Source organism: Mercurialis annua, linkage group LG2, assembly GCF_937616625.2.
Source record: "Mercurialis annua linkage group LG2, ddMerAnnu1.2, whole genome shotgun sequence".
Taxonomy (NCBI): domain Eukaryota; kingdom Viridiplantae; phylum Streptophyta; class Magnoliopsida; order Malpighiales; family Euphorbiaceae; genus Mercurialis; species Mercurialis annua.
The window spans coordinates 47,782,772-47,809,151 of NC_065571.1; the positions used below are offsets into that span (position 1 = coordinate 47,782,772).

Sequence of the window (26,380 nt, forward strand, 5' to 3'; positions counted from 1 at the left end):
TTCATTATGGGCCAACTGCAAGTGAAGTTATGTCAAAGTTGTGGAGATGCAGGGAATGTGTACTCAAGTTGCCTGCATGCGTACCTAAAGAGTTCAGTATCTATATCGAGAATGATAATTGAATTCAAATTGGCTTGATTTTGAAATCACTTCCTGTTTTGATTAGACATTACATGATGCACCAAAACAAATTATTGAGTAATGCACCGATCATGGCGGAGTGATCTTATTATGACCTTTGCACGATCACATTCATCGATCTATACAAAAATTTGTTATATCTATAGTGATTGTAGAAAATGAATTGTTTTGTGTTGAGTAACTAATGACTAGAGTTACATATTTGTTTCAAAATGAAATGAAGTAAAACTTTAATTTTTTTTTTGAGAAATTAATATGAATCGGATTGGTTTTTTCTTTTAATTAGAATTGTATTTATTTTTAAATGAATATTCTTTTTACTTATAAATTTGAACCAACTTGAACTTATCAGTTCGATTTAATTTTCAGTTTGATTCGATTTTTATAGACTCCTACTCCCAAATATTGAGCAGTGTCAATGTAAAACAGCATATTACATAATTGGTTTTTAAAATTTATGGGAATTTAGGCTGGTAACTGAATTATATGTTGGGAAATTATGCAACCATAGAAAGCAAACTGATGGATTCTGCATGATTGTGATGACTTTGGGGGCTTAGACGAGGTGTCGCACAGTCTGGTCAGTGCATCTGTTTTAGGTACAGAGAGCTATAGGTTCGTGTCCCATCATTTTGATGTGATTGTGATATTCAACAGCCCTTTATTTTCTTTTTTTCTCTAGAACCATTGTTTTTATTTTAATCGATTCTCAGAGTGATAGTTTTACTTGCTTCCGTCTATCTTATAGCCTAAAATAAAATCTAACTGTGAGTATATAGATTTTCACTCATGTCCATTAAGGATGAACTAAAATTTAGCAGCGCTGTATACTGTATGCTAAAATGACTAACAATAAGGGAAGTGACCAAAGCATTCCAGTTTGATTTGAATTCATCTTTCTTATGGGCCGGACTTTTATATTCTTAAGCTTAGTTTGGGCCTAGAAGAAGTTGCAAATGAAAAAACAAGAGATAATTAGGTACTAAAATTACATTCATGTTTATCCAAAATCTTATTTAGTTTTTTTATATTTTTCGGATCTCAATTAGAACCTTAATATTCCCGTCAAAGTGTAAAAATGACTCTAATATTTTAAAAAGTAAAATTTTGACCCCTCTATTATATACGGTTATTTTTCATCGTTCGAGTGTCATTTTTGCACCTTTCAAATCATTATGATCATTTGTATGCCTAAATGGCAATACTATGGTCATTTATGTGTATCAAAAATAACAAATAATAACAAAAAAGTAGATTCAACGTAGGGGTGATCATGGTTCAGTTTGGTTTAGTTTGCAAGGACAATAAAATCAATGTGTAGGCAATAGTATTAAATTAGCAAAAATCAAAGAGGAAATTAGATAATTTAGGGGGTGAGCATGGACATGTTAACCTGTCCATGAACGTTATTTATAAATCGGTCCATGACATTATGATTTTTAAAATAAAATTTGTAATTTAAAACGGTCAACCTTTTAGAATGGTTGAATTTTTGGCTTTGCAGTTTTTTGATATATAACTATAAAAAGATAAAACTAAAAAAATTAAATTTTATAGAATGAAATTTTAAGTGTATTCTAATACAAAATTAAGATTCTATTCTATTTTTTCAACAAATAAGAATAGAAAATAGAAAAAATGTTTTATTTTTAAATATTTTAATAAATACGTTTTATATATAGTAAAAAAATATAGATTACTTATGAACCGCTTAATCGGTTGACCGCGGTCTTTAAAACATCAAATCTTTAATTTATACCATTAACCATAAAATTTAAAAAATTTAAATCTAAATCTAAACTCTTGGATCGATTAACTATATGTATTTTCTGGTTTGGTTTTTCGGTTTGGGTTTGTTTGATCGATTTTTTCGCTCATCCCGACAATAATATTTATAAAAATTAAACAAGAAAAGTTGAATTTGCAAAGATTTACATCAGTTATTGCAGAAATATTGTGTGAAAAGTTAAAATTTCTGAAAATACATTTTAAATTTTGTTATTATAAGAGCACTATATCAATGTCAGGTTGCCACCAAATTTTACAATGAGGTGCAGTTTGCTATATATTTTGATACTGTTCTCGCTGCCAAACTCGCTGAATATTTTTAAATTTGTTAATGTATTCACCACTTTTTAGTGATTGCAATTTGCAAATAATGGTTGCTTTCAAGATTTTGGGGCCGGTTGTTTTATTTGTAAAGTTATTTTGACAAAAAATGCACATAAATAGTTGAATCTGGTTTTCTCTAAATACACTAACGCACAGTTATAATACATAAAATTAAATTTAGAGCATGTCTGTTAGATTGAGAGGAAGATTCATAAAAAAAAATTGATGTGGGTGTGGATGCGTAATTAGAGATTTTAGAGAAAAGGAATCGGAAAGTTGGATAGTGGCAATTTTGTAATTTTTCCAAAATTTGAGGTATACGATTTAGGTGATTTATATCGTTGTTGAGAAAAATTCAATTGTTTGGACTTTCAAAAATGCGATTTATGTTTAGCTCATTTTTAAAAGTGAATTATTCTAAGGTTCCTCAGTTATATCATAGTTAACAGTTTGATGCTCTTTATTTCAAAATCCTACTTAATGATCCCACACTTTCAATTTTGTTAACAATTAGGCTCATTCATTAATTTTAACATTTACTTTCAGTTTTGTTAACGATTTGGTACCTAACTCTCAAACGATTTGGAATCTCACTTTCAATTCCATTAATGATTTGGCACCCCAATTTAATAGAAGAGCCTATTGTTAACAAAATTATTAAGTAATACTATAAGGGACCATTAAGTGATATTTTAAGTAAGGGGCATTAAAATGTTAATTATGGTATATATGGGTCCTCATAGTAATTTCATCTATTTTTAATTAATTTTGATTAGTATTTTCTTTTTAATTCAGATTAGGGTTTTCGTTAGTTTGGTATTATATGTAAGTTTAAGACTCTTGTGAGGCAGTTATTAATGGTGTAGAACAGTTTTGTTTTATTCTCCAATTTCAGAATTCAGTTATATTAACAAATGTTTTGAATGCCTAATTTTTAGTATTCATTTTTAAACTACAAAAATTGGTAGAAAAACCACAACACAAAGTTTCTCACAAAAAGTGCACACTCTTAATAGCACATTACAGACTACGGCTTTGAAAGTTAGATAAAAAGAGTCAACAAGTAGAAAATACATACAATATGGATTTTTAAAGAAATCTGGTCTGAAATAAGAAAAATTTATATTACAATTTTTAAAAATACTTTAAAAAACAGTTGAACACGTCATCCTGTAAACTGTGTTGTTCTGAAAAATTATGTTGTTTTTATATTTTTAAATCTCTCAAATCATCAAAGTAATTTCTAGAATTTTGAGTAAGAACCTCTTGGAATAATATTTTGCCTATGCACATAAAATTCAACAAAAAAAGAAGAAAAAACCCACATCATATCTAGTTTTTGCAGCACCCTACACCATACACCTCTTGGAAAACCATAACCAAATTAACGTTTAATTAAAACCTAGTGCTAGTAGTGTTCATATACTAAATCTCTAGCGTAGAAACAATTACATTTTTGCCCATACTTTTATCTAACGGGAATATAGTCTCATTGTCCATAACATATCAAAATAATAAAAAACCAAGTTCTACTCAGAATATGCCAAAAAGCCAAAAATTCCCGCTAACGACCGGACCTACCAATTGGACCACTAGACAAAAAAGGTCATATGTCCGGTTCATTCTTGGTAAACTCTTTGGAGTCAACCGGATCTACCAAATGGTTCTACTGGTAGATAAGGATTTAGACCCGGCCAAGGCTTAAATACCCAAAAAAAACCCAGCAAAACCTTAGTGTAACCTTGATAAAACCAATATAAAACTCATTTGATTTTTGACATTTTTCAACAAATTATTTGAATATTAAGTGTATGAAAAATCACACATTAAAAAAATATGAATAAAATGTGGAACATATAAATGGAAATGATTGCCTAACTCATTGTCATAGGATTTTGAGTTTGATATGGTATCCAATCTACGCTTATATGGTTCTCATCCTGGGTCGTTTAAATGTATTCTCCTCGCATAAATCGCTCCTTCTAGTCCAACAGTTTTTAATTTAATTTTTTACTTTACTTTTTACAAACCAGATTAATCATTGATTTTCAGTTGAATTGGTTTGATTTTTAAAGTGATGGTTCCAATAGGATAAGAGAAGTAGTGATCAGAGAAAAGTAAGTAAAAAACAGTGGATAAAGAGAAGATAAAGTGTTAAATGACTGTAGAAAACTCAATTAAGGAATGCAGTTAGGTGGAAAAAATAAGAGCAGAAAATGGCAGCCAACTAGTCTTGTGAAATTATGAACATCAGCCATTAATATGTTAGTCCCACAATTTTATTTTTACAAATAAATTGCCATTTCTAATGAATGAAACAGCCTGTACTCACTCTTTCATTTTGAATTTCCTTCTTGTATTTCATTTATTATGATAGCTAATGCCAATAAATGAATGACATCTAGACAGTTGATTATTGGGCTTAATTCCAATCCATACTTGATGGTTAAGGGCCTATATCAATTCAATGTTTTTTTAAATTTCTTTTTTTTCTTTTTAATATTTTAGATGCCACATTTATATTTTAAATATCTGTTATGTTAATTTATTATACTTTGTTGTTATCTTGTTCAGTTAAAATACTACCACTTTTAAATAAAATATATAAAATAATCCTAATTATAAATAAATATAAATTTATATTCATATATTTTTAAAAAGTATATAAAATAATCCTTTTAAAATGGGACTAGGAGAATATGTACAATTAGCATAAATTAATTATTTATGTAATATACCTCCATCCCGTAAAAATTAAAAAAAAAACATTTTCATAAAAATTTAGAAAAGAGTTCATTATAATAAATCTCTGATAATATTACTAAATTATCCCATTTTGTTTTTTTTTATTTTGAAATAAATCTATGAATTAATGATTTGTAAAAATCAAGATGTTCATTTATTGTTGATATGAAAATATTATAAAGGTATTTTAAATATATTTTTTTTGCCTAACATTACTTTTTCTATCTCTATAAAATAATATAAAAAATGACTAATTTTTTTCTTTTTATGGGGTAGAAAATGATTTTTTTTTTATCTTTATGGGGAGTACTTACTAGTAGTATGTATATCAGCAAGTTCTAGAAGAGATTACAAAGGAACCGAGGAGCTAACAAAGTCTAACATTTCAATCATTTGAACCAACATAATGCAAATATATAGACATAGAAAACATAGAAAGAAGTTGACAATAACAAAAAGGCAAAAGAAAACAAAAATCTATATTGTGATGTGAAAACAAGCATAATGAAGAACAACAAAGAAAATTCATCAACTCTTTGCTTTTAGATCTCTTTCTTACTTCTATTTTCCTTCTTTTTTCAACTAAAGTCTACATAAATTCCAATTGCATTCATGCCTTACATAATAATGATGGAAAACAATACAATTTTCCCATAAAAAATAATCCAAAAAAATTAAAATAAAACTAAACATTAGGAGGTGTAAAAGATGAATGAACAACCTTGTTTTGTCTTCCAACAAGCCAAAGTAATGTCCTCCTTGCAAAAGATGGAGTCTTTGCTGAATTATAGCTAATTTGTGGATTTTCCTCATCAAAACTTGATCCATTTTCCCATCTTCCAATTCCTATTTCAGAATTACTCCTTCTACCTTTTCCATTTCCATTCTTGCCCTTCAAATCATCCTCATCTTCATCACCAGAAACCACATTTTTGCTCATTGGGAACCTAAATGAAACTGCCCTTCTTGAAGAATCCTCACTTGATTTCTGCTTATCCTTTTGATCACCTCTAAGCCAAATCTTTGATATAGAAAAACTCTCTCTTTTACTTCTACCAATAGAATTTCCATTCCCGTTTCCATTTCCAATTCCATTACTATTAATACCTTCAAGAAAGCCATTGAATTCCCGTCTTGAATCGCAGTCGCATTCCGACATTGCGGCTCGATGACCGGGAATTAACGGTAAAGAAGGCTTCTTGCTAGACTGTTTCTTCATAGGAGTTCTAATAGCAACTTGTAATGAAGTGTTCTCATCCATTACATACTCAAATGAACCCATTGAAAAACACCTTCTATCATCAATTTTACTACCACCCAATTCACCATTATCCACAGCTTTAAATTTACCTAACTTAACAGAAACAACTTTTTCCCCTGAATCCATCACAATTGCAGTAGTAACACCACCACCACACTCATTATTACAATCTTTGGTCAAAATCTCACCAGATTTTAGTGAAATTTCAATTCTTGAAGACCCTAATTCACTTTCCCCAAAACCCAAATGAGAATTAGTAGTTAAAACAGAATTACTCCGACCAATTATGCTACTTTCATTACCAATCTCCCTCAAACTCTCACTACCAGATTCAAGAACAAGAACAACAGGGGAAAAGCCACTGTTTTGTGCAAATTCAGACAGCAAATTACCTCTACAAATAGGGCAAGTAGAGTGAGACAACAACCAAGTATCAATACACTCCATATGAAAAGCATGGCTACATTTAGGCAACAATCTAAGCTTATCATCAGGCTCAAATTCACACAAACAAACAGCACAATCAAAAGGGTTCTTCAATCCAATAATAGCCTTATAATGAAAAACAGGCAGCGTGTCAATAAATGATTGGTCCACACCAGCATCATGCAGATGAAACAACTGCTGTAACTGACCTTGAAGAGCAGTCACATTGTCTGAATCCTCAGGCTCTCTACTGGGTGGTCTTAGAAGAAATCTAACAAGAAGATGAAGCAAACCAGAGACAAAGAAAATAATGGCAAGAATTATGATAATAAGTAACACACTGGGGCTGATTTTATTGCTTAAATTAAACCCATCTGAAGATGAAGAGTCATCAAGATTTAAGGGTGGCTTTAATGGAGGTGGCTGAGGAAGAAAATACTGGTGTTGTTGTGGGGAAGATGAGAAATAATTGTTTTCTTTAGTTTGCAAGAATACCCAGTTCATTTTTTGGTGAAAAGATTCAAGATTTGAAGAGATTTAATTATTTACTCACCAAAGATTGGAGCTTTTAGAGTTGATAAATCAAGAAACTCATCAAGAACAGGAGTTGAAGTGAGAGATTAGTGTAGAGGGAGAGATGGGGAATTGAAAGAAATTAATTGAGAGGAAGATAGACATTAAATGGTAGTGTTTCAGAAGAGTGTGTGTGTATGTGTGTGAGGTTTTCAAATCTTGGCCAGTAGAGCAATAAATCAACTACACCAGTGCAAAAATAAATGAAATTATTAGATCTCATTGACTATTTATTGTGAATCTGAATCATATTACTACAATTATAATTAAAAAAATTCATTCCGAAGTTCATGTATTTTATCACTTTTATTCGAAAAGCTTTCATTTTTGTTTTTATGTTTAATGAATTTTGATTTCTATGCCATTTTTTGTGTTTTGTTTCAGTCTTTCTATTTATTAAAAAAAAATCTTCCAGTCAAAAAAAGATATGTAAATTAAAATTTAGAGAGGATAAAAATTTGAAAATATTATTTCTTTTAGAATTTGAGTTTTATAAAAGAAAAGGTAAAGAACAGGAGTTTTAAAAAAATTGAGCCTATTTTATTTTATTCTTTTGATAATTGAGGGGAGAGAGAGCGCTTGTTAGAGGAAACGATCTCATGACCTATCATATTGCTGTCTCATTGGTAAAATATTTGAACTATAACTCATTGGTAAAAGTTTAGCCTATTGATTACTCTCTCCGATGTATAATATTTATCGCATTTGAAAAAAAAAGATTGGTCCATATTATTTATCACTTTAAAATTTTAAGAGAGTATTAATTACTATTTTTTTATATTTGCTTCTCATTAATTTATTGAAAAAACATATATAATAAACAAATAAAATTAATAGTTATAAATACAAATAAGTTTTAATATAGGTTGAACTTAGTAAAATTGTCTATAAATTAAAATATATTAATTATTTTTTTTAATTTTTGTATTAAAATTAAATGCGATAAAAATTATAAATCGGAATAAATACCGTTATTCATAGTTAAATAATCATGAGACAGATTTGAAGTGAAGAAAAATGGAAAGACTTGGTTATGATTCATTTTACCAAATGCCAAAAAGTTCTTGCTCTTTTTTCTAGTTTGACTTTGAAGAAATAAAAAAAGACCCATCTCATGCATCAATTCCAATGTTTATATGAAATAATTAATTTTTAGGCCAAAATAAAATAAAATAATGGAGTTTGTTTAGTTTATTTAGAAATGTGAATCCATATGCCAAATGGACACTTCTTTTTCTTGTCCTTAGTTTTATTATATGTGTGCTCATTTTCTGATCACATTCCTAGGTCAGATGTTCTATTCTCATTTCTATGTTTTTTTCTTTTTGAAATCTATTCACCATCTATTCTATATAGTATTTTTCAGAATAGATATTTTAATATTAAAAAAAACATAGGATCTAAATTATTAAGTATTTTTATACGGTATATACGATTAAATTATTTTTTTTATCTTTTTTAATGTTAACTGCATTTGAATTAAAAACTGTAAATGAATAAAGTTTATAGAATTTGAATGAATTTAAATAGAGTTTATAGAAGTTAATGAATTTGAATAAGTTTAGTTTTATTGGAATTTAAGTTGGAGATAGAGATTTACGAGCTAAAAAATATGATGAAAAAATTAAATTTTTGAATTATCAAAAAATCAAGGCCCCTAAACTTTTTTCCATATTTATTCTTTTGGCTATCATTAAAAGTGAATAAAATGAATTTATTCAATTCAATTTTATTATATATTTATTTAGAGTCTCCCGAAAAAACTTACCCTACTTAAGTGAAAGTTAGTTTGAATATGTAATGTTTAAAAATATCGTCTCATAATTAAGACCTATTTAAAAAATTTCATAGACCATATAACAAAAAAAGATGATGGATGTCGACTTTTCTATTTAAAAAAATTATACTACAATATAATCATTATAAATGAGACACTACTTGAATTGAATGCTTATTAAATTCATAAATTTCACAAATTCACGAAGTTTAAAATTTTGATCATTTGAATTGACTATAACCCCATAGATTTATAAAGGATTTTTATTGAATAATAAAAGATTAAAACAATTTAGTATTATAAATCCTTTATAAATTAGATTGACATCTTTTTAGCGTATAAATCATTTTTTAATATTTGTCCAAAAAAAACACTGGAAATAGATATCATTTTTTTGAAAATTATTTTTAAAATTCTTCCTTCAAAACGGTGTGTACCGGTATTTTATTATCCACTTCCTCTAATGAATGTTTATGTTTGACTTTTTTGCTTTGCTTTAGTGTAAAGTGAAGTCACCAATGAAACAAAACACCCACATAAAAGAGAGTCCAAAACCTTTTTTTGTCTCCCTTTTAGTGACCAGCCACAAGTTTTGTCTTTGATATTTGTTTTGGATTTTTAGAAGCAGAATAATATAGTACTTCGTAGCGGCTAGTTATACGGTACCACTTATGTTGTAGTACCACTTATGTCATTCACCTCCTTGAACCTGCTATAGCAGGTAATTTTAATTTTGTTTCATTTGACTATTTTCTTTAAACGTCTTATTTATTCTTCCTTTCTTATTTTTTTTCCTAAACTTAACATAAACCACTGCTATTGTTTTTTTTCTGCTTTGGTTCATCCAGAAAATGATTCTAAAATTCAATAATGGCATATAGCCAAATTTGTTAGGGATAATATCGGCATGCCTTAAAATTGTATATACTAATGCTTATACGGTTGCTTTTACTGTTCGTTATGCTGGTGTCTCAATCGCCGCCTCTATCTTCTCTTCGTCTACTAAAGATCATAAATATCAGGTTTCTTTTGCCTTCTCTTTTGATTTGAGTTTTTCTGTTTTTTTAGTTGATTGATGCATCAAATTCTTCGTAATTGGATAACCTTAGTAAAAGTAACGATGAAAATGAAACATCTTAATTTTAGTTAGGGTTTAATTAGAGGTGGATAATTTTTTCTGTCTCTGGTGCTTTGTGATTGTTAATATGTCATTTAAGTAGATTTGTTTATTTTAATTTAAGTAGATTTAGCTTGGATGAATTGAGAAACAGGATAAGTGACAGGAAATATATGATTGTCTCAAAATTGTCTCAAAATTGTCTCAAAACAGGATAAGTGACAGCTTCTTATATGATTGTCTCAAAATTGTAAAATTGTCACCATGAGTTTTTTAAGAGCTTGCAATTGGATTTGTAATTCTTTTAGAGTTTTCAAAGTCAAAATACTTGGAAGAGATTTTGGAGCCAAATACTAAACTTGAATATTTAACAGGTTCATACAATTTTTTTGCCTTTTGAGTATGTTTATGTGAACGGGATACCTCTTTTCCACGAAGAGCTCCAGACTTGTCCAAGTCCACCAAAGAAGCTGAACCCGAAAACTATTGGTATAGTAAAGTGTTTGGACTTTGGGGAAAGGTGAATGTAGTGTACTTTGTGATATACTTGTTTTTCTCGTACTTTGGATGAGCCTGTATATAATACGGGCGCTAATGGTTGTGATAGCTTATATATAACAAGAAGGGTAGAAGCCTTCGCTGATCATAAGCGCTCATTTGCTGGCTATTAATGCGGATGCTAGCAACGGAAACACACCGGTTTACATCAATGACCGAGAGATAACAAAAGTGGAACTTAGAAGCTAGAATGTTGTAGGATGAAATCATTATGAATGCTTTTTTTAATTGATGCATACCGTATGGCTTTAAATATAAAGTGTTAGTTGTTGAAAATAGATTTTGTGCCAATCCATTTAACTATGTAAAGGTTATGAGAAGATATGTTCAGTTCATTATGTATGACAGTGGACTGCATTTTGAAATTGCTCTTGTAAGTAAACTTAGTTCTTTAGACATCTAAGTTTAACATGAATGGATTGGTGTACCCTTGTTCTCAGACTACGGTGCTTTTTATTTCCCTATTTTAGAAAACTTTGTCTTTATATGTGCCTAATCTAGATAGTCCACTTAATTTCAATTAAAAGACTTTCAGTTTTATTTTTCATCATCTTTTTTCAGGCCAAGATTCTATATAAACCTGCCCTTTTCACGGAGGACGAGCAGGAAAATATTAAATTAACCATCCAGAGCAATGTGTATGGTTTTCTTGGTATACTCCTTGAAGGACGTGACCAGATTGAAGAAAAAAGTTTGGCCGTAACATAGAGAAAGATCAATCTTCCAATGAAAATGACCCAAGTGGTATGTATACCTTTTATAAGCTCTTATAACTTCGCCGGCTTATATGTCCACTCATAAACGCATTCATTTATACAAGATAGGAAATGGCACTGACTTCAAAATAAATGTAATGATATACACCGAGTATTTTCCATCTTTTGATGTTTGCTTAGCTTTAGATGAAATACCCCGCGGTGTTTCATCAAATAGAATTGAAAATCGCACTTTAGAAGACGGAAATAAATTTTTGTCTCGGGAATTTTTGTATGTGAGTTGGTTCTCTTTCTCTGTGGCTTAGGGTCTTTTTTGTAGCTAAACTTAAAATGCTGATCAAAACAGGAAGTACTAGCAGCATGAATGGTGCAACGGTTTACTCAATTGGAATTCTCAATTAATCATGAAAAAAAGATCATTAAATTTACAGTTTACGTAACAGATTGTAACAAGTTGCAGTTTAGTATTATTAAAAGTGATGCTTTAAAAGATCATTAGAACGGTTTGATTACATTTTACACTAATTCATTAATTTCTTATGTAATTATGAATTATCAGAACATAAAAACTCGAATTCTCAAACATTTTTTTTGTGTTGCAGGTTAGTCTCGAAGAACATCGGAGGAAAAATGCAATACATTTCAGATCTTGATCTTTCTCATGAAGAGCCTTCAATGCTTGAATATCATGAAGCAAGGCAACATAAGAACCGAGAGGCAATACAAGGTTGTGTGGCTACCGGTGGTGGGACCGATCAACAACATGAAATTATATAAAACAGAGCCAATTTGATGCTCTCCAGTCATTGATGCATCTTTACAAAATAAGTAATTATTAAGACTTGATGTGAACTACTAAAAATTTACTTGTCTTCTAGTCCTACTTTATTAGAAACAAGAGATTTTTTCTATGATGGTGCACTAATCACATTCAATTTTGGTCATTTTGTTTAAATTACAAATAAAACATTTGTATTTTTCTTAGATGATTGTAGAATTTCAGCCTTTTGAAGCCACTTTTTATTTATAATTTTGATCATATGTGATTATAACCTTTTTTTATTAACATTTCATGTGTTTTGCTTTGCACTTTTTGTTCTCTGATATGCATTATGCTACTTGTACACAAACAGAATGTTATTATGCAGGTACCACATTATAGTACCATGTTTCAAAAACCTCAAGGCCAAAATAAATGACACATTGCAGATTTCATGTTGCAACTTCAATATTGAAAAGAGTTTTAGAAACAGATTTTGAATTTTTTGATTCTTGTACATTGTAGTTTCATCTTTTCTTTCTACATTTAGAATTTTACCCCTCAAAGGGAGAATAGCCTACTAAATGAAAATAAAAAAACAAGAATGAAGGAGTCATGATAAATAAAATTCAATAATGCAAACAACACCAGCAGATGCGTTTATACTCTGAACATAATAAGCTTCCTCTTATTACTCAAAAACGTTGTCCAGGAAAACGAAGACCACATGTAACATCACTCATGGAGGGCCATATGGAGCCTGCACATCTCAAAACAACCACTTTCATCGCTAACTGGAAATTCATTGATTGACAATGGCAGCTAACTCAATTTCAAAGCTCACCTTTTCCACGTGATTTCATTCCTCATCCCAAAACCTCACAAAGCCAAATAATGATTCATCAAATAAACTGAAATTCAAATTAACAACTATAATATTTTACGCAGAAACATCAAAGTATTGCTTACCATTTCAATGTCTGAAGCTATTCATGCCGTCTGGTAATTGCCCGTTGAAAAAACTCTAACCAACTGATATACATGGACATCTCCAATGCACCCACGAGAGCACACTGAGAAATTTGCCAATGGGTAGAGAGTTCTTCGATCTTCCAAAAGTGCTTCCCCTCCATCAATAGGAATAAATCTAAAAAAGAAAATCAAAGATATCTCATGATCCAACTGGCCCGGGGCAGATGAAGTCGTTTGATTGTACTGAACTGGTTAAATTTGGGGAGGTCCCCAATTGAAAAATCAAAGGCAGAGAGCGATGAACGCTCGTGGTACTGTAGATAGGAGAAATAGTTTAGTCAGGTGAAAAAGATGATGACAGACTACACTGTTAGAACAAGGGAAAAGACATAAGAGATGACTGTGACTTAAATATGTCACCGGCAGAATAAATAGCTGGTCATATAATCAATGGAGGAAATTAAGCAAAAAATAATCTAACGGATATGAGAGCCAGTGGTACCTAAACTTAAGTTGTACTGTAGAACCTTCGTAGCTAGTAGATACTCTATTAAAATCGTGAATTTTTTTATAATTGAAAAATAAATATTTGTGAAACGAATTGAATAACAAAAAACATGGGAATTTGCAGGCATGAAGCAAAATTTTATTGAGTGTTTATAACATTTCAATTATATTTTCATCGTGGATTTAATTATATTTGCAAATGTTTCTCTTGGATAATTAATTTTAAAAGTCATTCAACTTTTTAAATATATCAAATGGTCGCTAAACTAAAAATGCTATAAAATAATCATCATACTATACCTTTCCTTATACAGGGAAGTCACAGCCCCATTTTCGGCCTATTTTTGCTTAGTTGAACATTAAAATTGTCAACTCCAACATAAAAAAAGATTACTTACACCTTTCAACATTGCACATAATTTTTAAAATAAAAATTAATAATTTTATTACATATTTACCATCTTCTACTTAACACCTACCCACCTCTCCTTCCAACTCCACCAGCCTCTACCACCTCTACCTTACGACCACCACACACCTTCATTTTCTATTTGTCTGGGTATAAATCCAGACGAAGATTCATTGTTAGAATTGTTCCTAAAATTTTAATTAGTTTAGAACTTTAATTTATCCTAATATGTGCTGGATATTTATTATATGTATTATTTGATCTGTGTAGAAAAAGAAAGTCTAAATCTTTTTTGGATTTGAACTCCTTATTACTTTCACCTATTTAGAACTCTATAAATAGACAACTATAGCTTCTAGATTTTACGAGTGTGAGACTGATTAGTACGACCAAAATTTTATTTGGGTTTATTGTTTGGGCATTAGAAAAATATCTACCGTTCTTTTGTATTCTTCATCTATTAGTGAATAAAACTCAATCCTTCGCCCGTGGAGTTCTCACTGACGAACCACGTAAATCTTGTGTTTGTTTTTAGTTCGATTCTTTATTTTGCCATAAGTTTCATTTTCTAATTAAGTTTTTGCTATTCCGCTGCGACTAATCTCACAACAAGTGGTATCAGAGCGACAATGCTTATTTGAGATTTATTTGGAAATATTTTTGATATGGTTATGACGAAATTTAAAATTGAGAAGTTTGATCGCACCAAGAGTTTTGTCTTATGGAAAATCAAGATGCGTGACTGTTTGACACAAGCTAGATTACGAAAAGCGTTATTGGAAAAGGAGAAGCTATAAGAGAAGATGACTGAAGACGAGATTAAAGATTTGGATGAGAGAGCTCTATCTACCATCCGACTATGTTTATATGATGATATTTTTCATGAAGTTCTACGCGATAAATCTGTTTTGCATTTGTGGAAGAAACTTGAAGCGCAGTTTTTGAAGAAAAATCTCATCAGTAAACTTGTTGTCAAAAGCCGCCTACATATGTTCCGTATGGCTGAAGGTACGTCTTTAAAAACACATCTTGGGTAATTCAATTTCATTATAATGAATTTGAAGAGTCCGAATATTAAATATGATGAAGAATATTTGAATCTTATGTTGCTTCGTTCATTACCTTCTAATTATAAGCAATTTCGTGAAAATTTAATATTTAATCATGATACGCTTTCTGTTGAGGGAGTTATATCTGTCAAATTTTTGAAGGAGCTAATGAATAAGGAGATAATTGGTGCCTTTACAATCAGTACTAGCATGAAGACAGATTACAATAACAAGTATCTGTAACACAAAAACTCTACTTGTAATTATTGCAAGAAGAAGGAGCATCTAAAGATTGATTGTTGGGAAAATCCAAAAAGCAAAAACTACAGAAAGTCTAACGTTCAAGCCAATATTGTTGAAGATGAATCAGATGAGGACCGTGAAGATGTGCTAGCAGTTTGGAGTGGAGATTCAGATTTTAGGGGGAGCCAGTTCTACAGCCGGTTTAACCTATAGAACCGTCTTGGTCCAAAAGTGCAGCAAAAATCTATAAGTTCAAAATTTTATGCAGATTCGGGTTGTTCATATCACATTTGTGCCAATTCCGATTGGTTTTCCGACTACAACAGAGTTGATAGTGAAATTGTAGTTATGGAAAATGGTGGAACTTGCAGAATTTTAGAAATTGGTTCAGTCATGATTAAGATGCATGATGGAAAAGTTAGAACATTCACCGACGCTCGACATGTTCCTGAAATGCGTAAGAATATCATCTCTCTATCTACTTTATAAATTTGTGGATTGGGTTTTATGTCAGGAATGGGGTTTTGGAGATTATGAAAGATGATGTGGTGTTATTTAAAGCTCATAGAGTTGGTCGTTTGTATGAGATTGATGAATCAGTTACGACTTCGTCTGTTTAGCCAGATTCTACTGATGATATTACCAAGATCAAGGCCAACAAATTCGCAGCTGCGTGCCAATTGGTTGATAAATTATTTGATTTATCTATTGTATCATTTTGCATTGACAAGTTCAAGACATTCTTGAGCTTGTTTGGAATTTCTCAATTGTAGTAACTGATTATGGTGAAATGGAGAAGGTGGAGTTTGGTTCTCATTCTAATTTATTAAGGATGCAAGAGAATTCTAGTTAAGGGAGAAATTGTTAGGATTATTTCTAAAATTCTAATTAGTTTAGGACTTTAATTTATCCTAATATGTGTTTGATATTTATTATATCTATTATTGGTCTGTGTAGGAAAAAGAAAATTTAAATCCTTTTTGGATTTGAACTCCTTATTCCTTTCACCTATTTAGAACTTGATAAATAGACAAGGTATGGCTTGTAGAATTTAAGAGTGTGGCAGATTAGTACGACCCAAGCATTATTTGGGTTTATTGTTGGTTTGGGCATTAGAAAAATATCTACCGCTCTTTTGTATTCTTCATCTATTAATGAATAAAACTCTTTCCTTCTCCCGTGGAGTTGTCATTGACGAACCACGTAAATCTTTTGTTTGTTTTTAGTTCGTTTTTTTATTTTACCATAAGCTTAATTTTCTAATTAAGTTTCTGCTACTCCGTTGCGACTAATCTCACAATATTATCTTACATGTTCATAACCAGATGAATAGGCGGCAACTGGTAGTCGAGAGGTAGTGGTGTAAGATGGGTAGATGATGATGGAAATGTAAAAAAAAAATTGTTTTAAAATTTATGTGCAGAGTTAAAGGGTGTAAATATTATTTTTTTCATGTCATGTGGCTTGTTAAGGTGAAGGAGAGAAAAAGAATTTAGGGATTCAAATGTCCATTTATATAAATATAGGCCGGAATGTAAAGAGTGACTCCCCTATGTAAGACGAGTGAGTTCCCTTTGTAAGATTTTCATAAGTACAATGACCATTTTGTAGCGTCTTTTAGTTCGGTGACTATTTTTATAAATATGAAAAATAGAATGACCTCCAGAGTCAACAAATATATGCCGTTTAAATATTCTCGTTTTAAAGCATAAAAATAGTGGGAATATTAATACTGTGTTATAAATTTAATAATAATATAGGTAATACTTATGAATTAAACTAATTAATAATTAATAAATATTTAAAATAAATCAATAATAAAGCAAATATTTGAGAGGAATTACTTTTTTATGAGTATTTTTCACTTATAAAATTTACATGAATTGAAATCTATTTATGGTTATTTTACACACCATATAATTAATGCATTTACATGCATGTTAAAAATGGAGGATTGTAATTTGTCACTTGAATTAGATAGATAATTAATTTGTCATCCTTCGATGGATGTCTGTTAAATGTGTGCAATTTGTTTAACGGACATCCATCGACTAGTCTATAAATACGAAAAATAAAAAGGTATGAGTTATAAAGAGCTAATTTGAAGCTGAAGGGCCTTTTAAACAAACAAAAAAGTATATTTTAAAAGTTTTACTATGAATTAATCCTTTTAATTCTACAATCTTTACCTTGTAGGATGTCAATCTCGTCAAGTAGACCCTATCATTGTATTCATGTTAGTTCGAAATAACATAGCTCATCGAAGTATATTATATTTAGAAATGTTTTATCTCGTCGAACAAAATACGTTAAATTTTTAGCCAATCTTTTTTCAGGATTCCATAGTTTTTCTTTCTGCCATATGTTAAGATAGGATGTTAAAGTTTAATTGTTATTTTTCTTAGTTCTTTTTTAGTTCTTTTTTCTCCATAAATTAGGATTGTTTATAAATAAATAATTGGCTAAACTCCTCAAAACATATAGAAAGATAAATAATAAAATGAAAAACAAAACATCTATAAAATTAACTCTAACTTATGGAATAGATGTACCAACCAAGGAAATCAGCCTATCTCCCGAAAAGAAAGAACCAAAACATTCTTAATATTAATCTAACTTATGGAATCGATTCATATTTACTCAAAAGAAAATATAAAAGGAAATGAGGGGAAAAAACAGTTTTGGTTTTTATTATAAAATACGGTTCTCTCAATTTAGTTTTTTCTTCAATATATAGAAAATGACAAAGATTAAAATATAGATACAAATTTTTTTTAGGTGTATTATACAAGAAGTCTTTCTAATTATAAATTCAAACTCCAAGCATTAATTAAAAAGTAAAAATATTTCTATTTGTAATGTTTCTTTCTAATATTTAATCATTTTCTCAAAACTTATATTGTATGATTCAGCTATTTCTTATAACTGGTGTCTGTTAGCTGTTGCTGATAGCTAATAGCTGATAGCTGATAGATCATAAGTGTTTGGTGAGATTTAATTGGTTGTAGCTGTTTATATATAAAATGACCGTACATAACATATCTTTTGTTTTTATTTATTAAATTATAAATAGATTATATCATATATTATTTAACAAAAATATTAATAATTTTTTTATAAGAAGAAATATTTAGTTTAAACTTATTTAGATATTTTTTTGATAATTTAGAATAAATTTTTCAAAAACTTTTTAAATTGTAGTTGTTTTAATATAAATAAAATAATTTTATATAATTTATAAATGATTAGAGTATTTAAAAATAATTTAAATAATTTTATATATTAAAAAAACAATATATTCTAATAGGGATAATTTTATCTAAATAATTAAAAATATTGAAACAACTATCAGCTGTTGGTAAAAAGTTCGAAAATTTAGTTTTTCAAACAGCAGCTGTTGGGGTTTAAAAAACTCCAAAACACTCTAAAAAAAATTCTTACCAAACACTTTGGTGGAATTTTTTAAAAAGCAAAAGCTAAAAATTCTAATAAAAAACTGAACCAAACACCTCTATTGTATTAGTTCATTTTCAACTAATTACGTTTTAAGTATTCGCATTACAATCATATAACTACTATAAGATCAGCTCAGTAATAAAGCAAATTTGACGATAAAAATTCTAAGGGTACAAATGGTGTAAGAGCTTTGTTCCAGGTTGTTTTATACTGTCAATATTTCATTTTTTGGAATTGTATTACAGTATTCTATTTCATATTTAGTAGATCAAGTGGGTAAATTTATTACTTCTTTGCTTTATCTCTGTTAATCATTATAGTAAAAAATAACCTACTTTAAGAGAATTTCTGAAGAACTTAAAAAATTTGATAGACTTTTATCATACTAGTGTCGCTTTACGTGTTTCACACGTGGCGCGTGTGTAACTCGTCAAATAATGATAATTATATTATTATGGATTAAGATAATTATATTTTTATTTTATTAATAATTATTTCTATAATTAAAAATTAAATTTAAGTAAAAAATATCAAATTTTTAAGTGAAAGATAATTAAATTAGTAATAACTATGTATTTAATAATTTTAATATGGTATTATAAGTAGTTTATTTTAATTAGTATTTTAAAACATTTTTTTGTGTTTAAACAGATCATTCTCATATATTAAGTTTTTAGTTAATAATTATATATTATAAAGTATAATTTTTTTTTGAAAGGAAGTCTAATCTAATTTGTGTTTGGTATTGTTCATTGTCAAGTTACAAATTTAAAGAATTAAATAATTATATATTTTAATTATAAATTCAAAACACTAATTGTGGTTGATGTTGAAGCCGGTAATTATAATTAGCTCTGTAGTATTATTAAAGTAATATTCTTAGAGCATGGCATCTTTTATTCTATTTTTTAAATAGCATTCCCACGTCTAAAAATTAAGGCATGATTAAATATGTAAATTACATGAGAATACTATTCTAAATAGGATTGTATACTATATCAAATAGATAAATTATAACAATAATTCAATTATAATCAGGACTCTAGTTATACTAAATCTAATTAGGACTCTAATTATAATTTATCTTTGGTAATAAATTAAATAGATAATTATTCAATGACCATAAAACCTTTATTTAGTAATAAATTATAAAGGATTATTCGGTAAATTTGCCTGTCCCCCCCCATCCGTGCTTTTATATATAGTATAGATAAATTTAATATAAAAAATTGGTATCACTATATAAATAGATATTGTATTATTGTATATTTAATTTTAATTTTTAAAATAAATGTTTACTTTTTTGATATAAAATAATATTTTTTTAACATCAAAAATAAAATAAATTAATATTACAGTATATTTTAATTTTATATAATATCTATATAAAAATAAAATTATAAAATTGTAATTTAAGATTGATTAATTCTAAATTTATATTTTGTATATAAAGAATTTTATTTTGTAAAAATATATTTTTCATATTAAAAAGTACTTACATTATTTTCTGTTGATGACAACACTGAATTCGATATGGATCATACTTTTATTTATTTATTTTATTTCACTGAGTTTTGATTTAGAATAAAAAAAAAGTCATTCATTTTGAGCACTGTGCCATGCCTTGGTATTGGATGTGGCTAGGTTGACATTAACAAACTAAAACAACATGGTTTTGGACTTTTAAGAAAATGACAACATAATACAATTAAAAATTAATGCTCCCACCAAGAGCTAGAATTTAACAAAAATTTCATGTTTTTATACTAATATATTGCTTTGGCATTTCTCAACAAAATATTTTCAATGAAATAACCATGATAGAGTGGTATTTTATTAAGAGTTTCACAAGTTATACAAAACAACAATGACTTTTAATAAAAGAAATATCAATCATCTAAATCATTAGTTTTGATTATTTTAAATATATTTAAATGTTTATGTATGCGTGTATATATATAGTTATTAAACTTTAACTTATTTTATAAGTAATTTTTTATATAATTTATTTTTACAATCACTTTGATCTTACACCCAATTAATCGATTCATCATTTTAAAATCATGTTTAGTGAGTATTCTTGAAAATTAAATTGGACTATAATAAAATAATGTCAAAAATATCATACTACTTCGATAAGGAAAATATGATAATATTATAATGGTAAAATAATCACCATTTTAATATTTTTAAATATAATTATTAGGTTGTATGTTTAACTGCAACCTAATATTGTTGATATAATATTCAAACATGAGAGTATTTGGATTCAAACATCTAAAATTTCATTGTAATATATGTAGATTGGATCATGATTCTCTTAGGTTCACTTGAACATGAGAGATCATGTTCGATAAATCTATATCATTCATTTAAATGAAAGATGTATATTGATTAAAATTAATGTATAGATTCTTTTAATTTTTTTTTATTTACAATAAATGTACATTTACTTAATATGATTTCTCATGTTCAAGTGAATTTAAAAGGATTCGTATGCATGTATAACAATTTTTCAAATTAGTAATGCTATACAAAAAAAAAAGTTAAACCAATCCAAAGGCTCTCGTGGTACTATATTATTTTTGTCCAGAAAGTCTCTGTACTATATTTTTATTCTTCGAATCCTTTTACTTATCTTATTTTTTGTTTTTAGACTCTTTATTAGCTTTTTAATTTTTAATTCTTTTCAGCAACACAAAAGAATATAAAACTTAAAACTCAGCTAAATAGAGAAATTAAAAGAACAAAATATAACACATACGGCAATATTGTGCCTAAAAAGGGACCATAGCTGCTCTGCAGGAATAGTTTTTTTCAGTTCTAAATAGATTTAGACTGAGAGTGTTTTTTATCAATATGGAGTTATCCCTGTTGTGTGAGTCCTTATCGTTATCTGATGATGATGATATTGTTGAGTGTGAGTTAGGCGAGGAAGCACGAGAAGTGGGAGAAAGAAAAACCGCACACTCTTTATTTGGTAAAATTATGTCAACAAAAAAAGTGAACAGAGAGGGTTTCATCTCGGCGGTTGGCTATATGTGGAAGACGAAGAGCACTCTAGCGGTGGATGTTAATACTTTTGTGTTCCATTTTGGATCTGCAGAAGATAAACAGAGGAATTTTTATGGAGGACCATGGAAGTATCTGGAAAATATCTTTGTGTTAGAGAATCCTAAGGGAATAGGTGATCATAGAGATGTAAAGTTTGATTCTGTCTTATTCTGGATTCAAATTCATAATCTACCTCTTATGTGTTTGAATAAAGAGGCAGGAAAGTCGCTTGGAAATCAGATTGGTGATATAGAAGAAGTAGACTCGGGTGCATCAAGATATTGTTTGGGAAGATACATTCATGTTAGAGTCCGAGCTAATATCACTAAACCTTTAAAAAGAGGTTTGAAAGTTAAAGTGGAAAAGAATGGTACGGTGGTCAATGCTTTGCTCCGGTACGAAAAACTACCAGAATTATGTTTAAAATGTGGAACTCTTGGTCATTCATTGATAGAATGTCTGAGTCAATGGGATGGCGAGACTACTAATTTTAAATATAATGATTATATAAGAGCTAGTTTTAATCCGAAAATGGGAGGAAGAATGAAGAGGAATGGAGGAGATGAAAAAGATGGAGGATCTGGAAAGGTTGATGAGGCTAAACAGAGGAATCCGCCATTGAAGCATTAGCAGGAAGTTGAAGGTGGAGATAAGGAAGGTTCCGAAGTTACAGGAGGCAATCATGCAAAAACAGATACGTCTGAGGTAATTAAGGGGACTGTTAGGGGAAAGGAAAATGTTAACTCATTTTTAAATTCAAATAAAAATGGGAAGAATATAACTGTTGCAGATTTGGTGGAGATTCAAGTTTGTAGTGATTTTATTAATAAAGAGTGTGAAGGTGTGGCACGTTTTAAACAAAAGTATAAAAGCAAAGATGGGCTAACTAATGGGCCTAATGTGGTTAAAGAGAAAGGATCAATTAGGCCCATTGGGAAAGCTAATTTGTTCAAGAAGAATCAGAAAAAAGGAGGAGTAAGAAACTTTCCTTTGACTGAGATTACAAACCATCGAAGAGAGGAAGGGGAGAGAAAGGAGAATGCAGAAATTATTAAAGCAGAAGGGCTTTTGGATGGGATATCGGCAGAGTTATCTTCTAAGGGAGACTACGAAGCTGGTATGGAAACAAATGATTGCACATCGGCGGAACCTGTCCAGCAGGTTCGCCATGCACAATGAGTACTCTGTGTTGGAATGTCCAAGGTATGGGCTCACCAAGGACATTCAAGTACTTAAGTGACATTGTTCACAAGTTTAAGCCCGAATTGGTTTTTTTGATGGAGACAAGAACGAGTATTGTGAAGTTAGAAGCTCTGAGTAAAAAGTTGCATATGGAAGGTTGTTTTGGGGTTGGATGCGAAGGAAAGAGTGAAGGTCTAGGGTTGCTTTGGACAGTGAAAGAAGATATTTCTGTCTTAAGTTACTCTAAACACTATATTGATTGTATAGTGCAGAAGAAGAATCAATTAATTTGGAGGTTTACCGGTTTCTATGGTAACCCTAATCATTTAAAAAGGGTTCACTCGTGGACTCTATTATCTAGACTAAGCAGTCTATTTAATGGACCGTGGTTATGCAGTGGTGATTTTAATGAGGTGTTGGATCATTCCGAAAAGCTAGGGGGTGCAAAGAAGCCTGATTTTCTCATTCAAAACTTCAGAAATGCTTTGGAGGTTTGTGATCTTTTTGATGCAGGGGGTGTGGACAGTGGGTTTACTTGGTGGGGTAATAGAGGTGCTGAAGTGGTGAAAGAAAGACTTGATAGATTCACTATCAACTTGGGTTGGAAAGGTTTATTTCCTGATTGCTCAGTGGAGCATTTAGAGATGTGGGGGTCAAACCATAGACCAATTTTAATGCATAATACAAAGCTAAGGGGCAAGGCGAATCAAAGGAGAAGGAGGAACGTAAGATTTTTTTTTGAAGAAACCTGGACTACAAAACAAGAGTTCAGGGAAAGGGTTAATGATTCGTGGTCTTCTTATTCTGGAAACCAAAATTTCAGTACGATGGTTAGAAAGCTGAAGAGGTGTGCAAATGATTTTCATAGCTGGGGTAAAGAGGCTATTGAGGATCTGCAGAAACAGATAAAGGAGAAGAAGAGTGAGTTAATATCTTTGTTGAATTCCCCCAATCTGGAATTCCAATAGATAAAATTAGAGAAGTGGAATTGATTCTTGATGATTTGTTGTGGAAAGAAGAAATCAAATGGAAGTAGCGATCCAGGGCGGATTGGCTTGCTCATGGTGATAAAAATACAAGTTTTTTTTCATAGGAAAGCTTCACAAAGGAGGGCTAGAAACAAGATAGAAGGTTTGGATGACTCTACAGGGGTGAGAAAGGAGGATCCAGAAGAGATCATTCAAATTATGCAAGCTTATTTCAAAAACCTGTTTGATTCAAGTTTGCCTGGAGAGGAGGATATCGAAAGGGTGACTAAAAGGGTGAAGACCATTGTTACGCCTGAGATGAATGAGATGCTATGCAGGCCATTTAGGGCCGAGGAGGTCATACAGGCTCTGAAGGATATGGGACCAACTAAAGCTTCGGGACTAGATGGATTTCCAGCTATCTTATATCAAAAATACTGGGATATTATTGGAGCTGATATAACCCAGGTATGCCTTAGAGCTTTAAATAATAATTCTGATTTGAGCTGTGTGAATAAGACTATTGTTGCACTTATTCCTAAGGTTAAAAAAGCTGGTAAAACATCTGATTTTAGACCTATTAGTCTATGCAATGTGATTTATAAGATAGTGGCTAAGACTATGCCGAATAGGTTTAGAAAAACTCTTTGTTGTGTGATTGATGAGGCACAATCAGCTTTTGTTCCGGGTAGGCAAATTGTGGATAGTGCTTTAATAGGTTTCGAGTGTGTTCATGTGATAAAAAATTCAAAAAAAAAAAGTTGAATAGCCCTATTGCACTAAAACTGGATATGTCTAAGGCCTATGATAGGGTTGAATGGTGTTTTATTGAAGAAATGTTAGTTAAAATGGGTTGTTGTAGAACATGGGTGGAGAAGGTGATGATGTGTATTAACTCTGTTAAGTTTTTTTTTCTTATAGATGGTTCTGTGGAAGGAAATGTTATTCCGAGAAGGGGTCTTAGGCAGGGCGATACCTTGACCCTTTATTTATTCTTAGTTTGTGCGCAAGGTCTTTCGAGCCTAATTAATAATGCAATTGAGGAGAAAAAGTTTCAAGGGTTACAGTTGGGGGAGAATATACACGTTTCCCATCTTTTTTTTTGCTGATGATAGTCTTCTGTTTCTGAGAGCTAATGTTAAGGAGTGCCGTTATCTTAAGCAATTGTTGCAGGATTATGGCAGAGCCTCCGGACAAATAATAAATTTTGAAAAATCTGCATTGTGTTTTGGGAGAGGAGCAGGATATATATTAAGACACAAATCCAAAATATTTTGCAGGTTCCTGTGGTTAGATGTCATGAGAGGTACTTAGGTCTTCCTTCTGCCATAGGGAAAAAGAAAAAAGAGAGTTTCAATTCTATAAAAGAGAGAATATGGAATAAATTGCAAGCTTGGAAAGGGAATCTTTTTTTTAGCGGAGGTAAGGAAGTCTTGATAAAAGCCGTTGTTCAATCCATACCTACTTATTGTATGAATGTTTTTAAAATCTCTAAGGGATTAATTTTGGAGATTGAAAGATTGTGTAATAAATTTTGGTGGGGTAGTTCTGATGGGCAAAAGAAGGTTCACTGGTCTAGTTGGCAAGCTTTATGTAAAGCCAAGTGCAAGGGGGGCTTAGGGTTTAAAGATTTGGAGAGTTTTAACATGAGTTTGCTTGCTAAGCAAGGATGGAAAATCGTTTCCTGCCCTAACAATCTGCTGTCCAGAATTTTTAAGTGCAGATATTTTAAAAATGAGAGGTTTATTGAGGCTAAGGAGTCTAGATCTTCGTCGTATATGTGGAAGAGCATTTTATGGGCTAGGAGAATTCTGGAGGAAGGTTTACGGTGGAGAATAGGAGATGGTGAGGAGGTAAGATTTTACTCTGATAGGTGGCTGCCTCGTGAATCTACTTTTAAAATTCATAGTAAACCTTTATTGGGGGTTGAGCTGAAAGTGAAGGACTTGATTATGGCTGATGGTAAATGGAACAAAAATCTTATTATGTCTGCTTTCGAGTTAGAGGATGCGAATGTCATTTTAGGGATTCATTTACCTATTTCTAATCAAAGTGACAAATTGCGTTGGCATTATGATAAGAAAGGAACTTACAATGTTAGAAGTGGGTATATGTTAGCTGTTGATTTGAAAGAAGATATAGCTAGTTCCTCTATGTCTGATGGTTTGTTAATGTGGTGGAAAGGGTTGTGGAAGCTGAAAATACCGGTGAAGGTGAAAATATTCATATGGCAAGTGTATTTTGATTTGATACCTACTAGAACTTGTCTTATGAAAAGAGGTATGAAAATTGATGTTGTGTGTCCTTGTTGTGATAAAAAGCCTGAAACTGTGATTCATTCTTTGTGGTCCTGT

The 26,380-nt window shown here is 30.3% G+C and overlaps 2 protein-coding genes and 2 long non-coding RNA genes across 5 annotated transcripts; 2 read left to right on the top strand and 2 right to left on the bottom strand.

Moving 5' to 3' along the window:
* Positions 1-5,459: 5,459 nt before the first annotated feature.
* LOC126670339 (RING-H2 finger protein ATL13) lies at positions 5,460-7,479 on the bottom strand. The gene has a single exon (XM_050364042.2). It carries the CDS (start codon positions 7,187-7,189, stop codon positions 5,684-5,686), a length of 1,506 nt encoding a protein of 501 aa, XP_050219999.1. The 5' UTR covers positions 7,190-7,479; the 3' UTR covers positions 5,460-5,683.
* Positions 7,480-9,759: 2,280 nt separating this feature from the next.
* Positions 9,760-12,410, top strand: LOC126669983 (uncharacterized). Of its 2 annotated transcripts, XR_007638602.2 has the most exons (4): positions 9,760-10,057; positions 10,527-10,641; positions 11,272-11,454; positions 12,029-12,410. It is a non-coding gene; the product is annotated as an uncharacterized LOC126669983 (long non-coding RNA). The 2 variants fall into 2 exon arrangements; XR_007638603.2 differs by lacking the exon at positions 10,527-10,641 and having other exon boundaries at positions 9,800-10,057.
* A 257-nt stretch (positions 12,411-12,667) lies between these two features.
* LOC130015189 (uncharacterized) lies at positions 12,668-13,625 on the bottom strand. The gene is made up of 2 exons (XR_008790241.1): positions 13,156-13,625; positions 12,668-13,064 (listed from the first exon to the last, which is right to left on the bottom strand). It is a non-coding gene; the product is annotated as an uncharacterized LOC130015189 (long non-coding RNA).
* Positions 13,626-23,051: 9,426 nt separating this feature from the next.
* LOC126668646 (uncharacterized) lies at positions 23,052-24,026 on the top strand. The gene has a single exon (XM_050361834.1). The coding sequence runs from the start codon at positions 23,052-23,054 to the stop codon at positions 24,024-24,026; it is 975 nt and encodes a 324-aa protein (XP_050217791.1).
* Positions 24,027-26,380: the final 2,354 nt, after the last annotated feature.